At 51.7% G+C, this 5,487-nt stretch overlaps 1 protein-coding gene across 1 annotated transcript; it reads left to right on the forward strand.

The window, feature by feature from the left end:
* Window positions 1-939, forward strand: LOC139735295 (uncharacterized). The gene has a single exon (XM_071646052.1). It carries the CDS (start codon window positions 1-3, stop codon window positions 937-939), a length of 939 nt encoding a protein of 312 aa, XP_071502153.1.
* Window positions 940-5,487: the final 4,548 nt, after the last annotated feature.

Raw genomic sequence — 5,487 nt, forward strand, 5'->3', positions numbered from 1 at the left:
ATGACCGACCCCTCGCAAGCGCCTGTTGAGCCCGTTCAGCCCCCGATTGATGACGCGACTTCGAAACCATCCACTGACATCGCTGTCGATTACGCCGCCGTAGCAAACATAAAGCTGCCGCCCTACTGGCCACAAGACCCGTTGGTGTGGTTCGCGCAGGTTGAGGCCCAATTCACAACTCGCCGCATTACCAAGGAAGACTCAAAATATGCCTATGTGGTTTCTTCTCTTTCCCCCGACATCGCCCAGGAGGTGCGCGATCTCCTCATCACAAAGCCTGCCGCACAGCCATACACCACGCTGAAGACAGCACTCGTCGCGCGGACATCCGAGACGGAGCAGCGTAGACTACAGCAGCTCTTGACGGAGGAAGAACTGGGGGATAGGAAGCCGACCCAACTCCTCCGTCGGATGAAACAGCTGCTTGGTGATCGCGTGCTCGAAGACAGCATTCTTCGGCAGCTGTTTGTCCAGCGCATGCCGACAAACGTGCAACAAATACTGGCATCGTCTAGCGATTCGCTGACTGTCACACAGTTAGCGGAGCTCGCCGACCGCATCCTAGCCGTCACAGCGCCTAGTTTTGTCAATGCCATGGCAGCCCCACCCCAAACAACACCCACGCCCAATCAACACCTCCAGGACCAAATACACCGTTTAACAATGCAGGTGGAAACTCTAACAATGCAGCTTCGTAACCGTGAGCGGAGCCGTAGTCGAGGTCGGTCGGCCACACGCAGAAACCGACAGCATACCTCGCGTGGTAGCAGCCCTGCCGTACCTGCTCAGACGCCTGCTTCAGACAATGGTGAGTGCTGGTACCATCAAACCTACGGAGAGAACGCTCGCCGTTGTCAACCACCTTGTCGACGACAACCGTCTTCCGCTCATCAACCGCCCGCTGCCACGACCCAGGGAAACGAGCAAGCCAGCGCCTAATGGCGACAAGCAGCGCTGGTTCACACTCACACAGTCGCCTCTTCTACATTTCGGACAAGAACACCGGCACGCAGTTCCTCGTCGACACCGGCGCGGAAGTCAGTGTTCTTCCCCCTTCCCCGGCTGAGAGGCGAGTGCAATCAAACACAATCAAGCTACAGGCCGCAAACCAGTCACAAATCACGACATACGGCGAACGCTCCCTAACGCTAAATCTCGGACTGCGACGCGTGTGTCGATGGATTTTCGTACTCGCAGACGTGCCCACACCCATATTAGGAGCCGACTTCCTACGGCATTTCGGTCTGCTAGTCGACGTCAAGCGACACAAACTGATAGATGGAACCACTAATCTTTCAGTCAGCGGCGTCGTCACCGAACCGTCGGCAACGTCCCTCAGTCTCAAAATGCTACGCTCCACCGGCACTCGCTTCGACGCCCTAATTCAGCAACATCCATCAATCACACAACCAGTATACACACCGGCGAGCGTCAAACACTCAGTCACCCATCACATTGAGACTCGAGGTCCCCCCGTCTCCGCTCGACCACGCCGGCTCGCATCAGACCGCCTCGAAGCAGCTAGAGAGGAATTTAGCCACATGCTCGAGCTCGGCATCGTCACGCAATCGAAAAGCAACTGGTCTTCGCCCCTCCACATGGTGCCGAAAAAGACCTCCGGCGATTGGCGACCATGTGGCGATTACCGCACCCTCAACCGACAAACAGTCCCCGATCGTTACCCCATTCCCCACCTACAAGACTTTGCAGCAAATCTTGATGGCATGACAGTATTTTCCAAACTCGACCTCGTTAAGGCGTACCATCAAATTCCCGTTCATCCGGCTGACGTTCACAAAACCGCCATAACCACGCCCTTCGGTCTGTTTGAATATGCTCGCATGCCTTTTGGACTTCGCAACGCAGCGCAGACCTTTCAACGCTTCATGGACGAAGTACTGCGTGGGCTTCCATTCGCCTACGCGTACGTGGACGACGTCCTTGTCGCAAGCTGCTCACACGAGGAACACGAAAAACACCTGAACATTGTGTTTTCACGCTTCTCTGAGTATGGCATCGTCATCAACCCAGCCAAATGCCAACTCGGCGTGCCATCCCTCCACTTCCTCGGCCACGTTGTCGATCACCACGGCATCTCTCCTCTGCCAGACAAGATCAAAGCAATTCAAGACCTCCCAGCCCCTACTTCACTTCGCAAGCCGCGAGAATTTCTAGGTCTCGTCAACTTCTACCGGAGATTTCTCCCTCGATGCGCTGATTTAATGCAACCACTCACCGACAAGTTGAAAAATGCTAAAAGGAAAAATCAGCCCATCTCGCTCAGCGACGACGAACTTTCCTCATTCCATGCAGTCAAAGCAGCGCTTTCACAAGCCACCATGCTTGTTCACCCGCAGATGGATGCACCCCTCTGTCTCCTCACAGACGCGTCGGACGTCGGCGTCGGCGGTGTACTCCAGCAATGCATCGACGGTACATGGCAACCTCTCACGTTTTTTTCTAAACGACTACAGCCAGCTGAAACTCGCTACAGTGCGTTTGGACGAGAGCTGCTCGCCGTCTACCTGTGCATCAAACACTTCCGTCACCTGCTCGAGGGAAGACAATTCATTGTGTACACTGACCACAAGCCTCTCACTCACTCTCTCCACGGTCGTCCCGACAGATACTCGCCACGGGAAATTCGTCAACTCGACTTCATTTCCCAATTCACGACCGACATCCGCCACATCTCAGGCAAACGCAACACAGCTGCCGACGCACTCTCTCGAGCTTTCATCAACAATGTAAGCACTACCCCCATCGACTTCGACATCATTGCCCTCGCCCAAGAGCACGACGAGGAACTCAAACAACTCACGACTGACAGTTCACTCAAACTCTCACCAGTGCCAATCCCCTCATCAGACCGCACGATATTATGTGATTTGTCAACTGGATTTCCTCGTCCATACATCCCAGCCCCTCATCGCAAGGCAATCTTTCACTCCCTTCATCAACTCTCTCATCCAGGAGTAAGAGCAACGCAGAAACTGGTCACTGACAGATTTGTTTGGAACGGCATCAATCGTGACGTTCGTTCATGGGCCAAAACATGTCTACAGTGCCAACGCAGCAAAATTCATCGCCACAACAAAGCACCCCTCGGCACTTTCTCATCGCCCGATGCACGGTTCGACCACGTACACATCGACATCGTCGGCCCACTCCCTACATCCAACGGTCACACATACCTCCTCACATGTGTCGATCGATTCACGCGATGGCCAGAAGCCTTCCCCATGAGCGACATCACAGCCGAAACAGTCGCTCGAGTCTTCGTCACTCACTGGGTTGCACGATTTGGCGCACCATCGACCATCACAACAGACAGAGGTCGCCAATTTGAATCCAATCTCTTCAACGCTCTCACTACGCAACTCGGATCCACTCGCATTCGCACAACGGCATACCATCCGACATCGAACGGCCTCGTCGAACGCCTGCATCGTCAACTCAAAGCCTCTCTCATGGCACACGACCACGCCAAATGGACCGAGACACTACCACTCGTTCTCCTCGGCATTCGGACCGCAGTGAAGACAGACATAGGCTGCTCAGCTGCAGAGCTTGTCTATGGGACAACGCTACGACTACCAGGCCAGTGCATCACCAAGCACGAACAGACCACGACGGACATCGACCCTTCCGACTACGTCCAACGTCTACGTAAGTTCATGCAGGACATGCACCCGCCATCAACACGCACTCAACACAAACCGACATTCATACACAACGACCTCAACACATCTACACATGTTTTCATTTGCGATGACACCGTGAGAAAACCACTACAACACCCATACAGAGGCCCCTTTCCAGTCATTCGGCGTGCTGACAAGTTTTTCGTGATCGACTACCACGGCAAACACGACACCGTCAGCATCGACCGCTTGAAACCAGCATTCATAGAAACGGACATCATTCCCGAGCCATTGCCTCGCCGCACCACACGACCACCCGTGACTACAAACACTCAACGCACGACACAACCTGCCACGCCCCCTTCCAACCCACCTCGCACCCCCACCTCACTCTCCAACCAAACGACCACGGCAATCAAGAAAACACGCTCCGGTCGTCACGTGCGATTTCCCACAAAATACGTCGACTACTGTGATAACGGTTGAAGAGACAATTTTGTTTCTTACGAATCCAGCTTGTTGTTTTCTAAGTCATTGTACATATTATTTTGTTACTCTCGCTCACCTGCGAACATTCTACTCTATTTTCTTACACTCATCGATTGCTCCTGCATCTCATTTCGCAGCAATCTAGGGGGGAGCTACTTGTAGCAGCACAATGAGTCACACTTTCATTTTCTCGCACTACTAAGAATTGTTTTCGTCCACTCGCTGACCATATCCGCTAGTGGTCACTCTACGGCGTAATACAAGCACATTTTTACGACCGCTCTGGCCCTCCGTATCGCGAGCACTCATATATTATCATCTGTCACATTCCTCGCGAACAGCGTAACTTCACCTCCGGTCACTCCTACGGTCACCATGACAACGCGAGATGGACATCATTTCTAACCAATCTCCTTCTTTCTTCGCTCCACTTCTCGAAGAAGTTTCGCACGCGTGTTACAACTCTCCATTCACAAAAATCAACTTTTCACGCACACGACACTTCTTGACCAGCTTTCGACGTGAAAGCACGAAAACGCCAAGTTGTCAACTCGCCAAACTTCATCATCAAACATCGGACTCGCGAACTTCTCTCTCTCTCAATCCGTCTATCTCTATTTTCCCTATCTAACTTCGCCGTCTTCTGGAGCATTCTACATTGTGCTACTTCGCCTTATTTACTGAAATTATACTGTGTGTCGCGTTATGTTTTTGTGTATATACCAAACGGGAAAGTGCAATAACTGAACTCTCAATTGGAGGACCATTTCCTGCAACAGCATCGACTCCAGGCGCAGCTCGGCAGCACGGGAGATATTGTGTTATAAAATCAACGAATGGTGAGTAGAAGGATACATTTTCTACGTTCTATTAACATCCTACTACGAAATCCCTTCACCTTTCTCAGAATTACCGGATGAGAAACACATATTACTTTCATTTTGACAATCCTCGAAATAATAGTAAGATATCAAATAGTAAGGACCTCCCTCATCGCCTTGCTCAAAAAACCCGGACGAGAAACTACTATCTTTTTTTGCTTGGCCTAATGTACATGTTTACACACACGACAGAGAAGATGATCGCCGTGCGTGTCACGCACATGAACACCACACAACCAGCTCGATGACAGTAACTTCCTTTTCATACCTTCTAATATTGTTTTCTTACAAATATTTTTTTCGCTCCATTCTCATTGTGTTTGCTTGATACGATGGGTTTAGAATTAATAGCAAAGTTACAACTGCCGCTAAATTGGGGGACTTCTGATTGACATCGCTAGACTGCTGGTGGTAGGCCCTACATCGCGACTTCAGGTGCTAGATAGTGATCGCTCAGCGCAGCAGCAGCCTAG

The sequence above is a fragment of the Diadema antillarum genome, unplaced genomic scaffold (genome assembly GCF_040938485.1).
Source record: "Diadema antillarum isolate AM-2024a unplaced genomic scaffold, OU_Dant_1.0 seq00000569_RagTag, whole genome shotgun sequence".
Lineage (NCBI taxonomy): Eukaryota > Metazoa > Echinodermata > Echinoidea > Diadematoida > Diadematidae > Diadema > Diadema antillarum.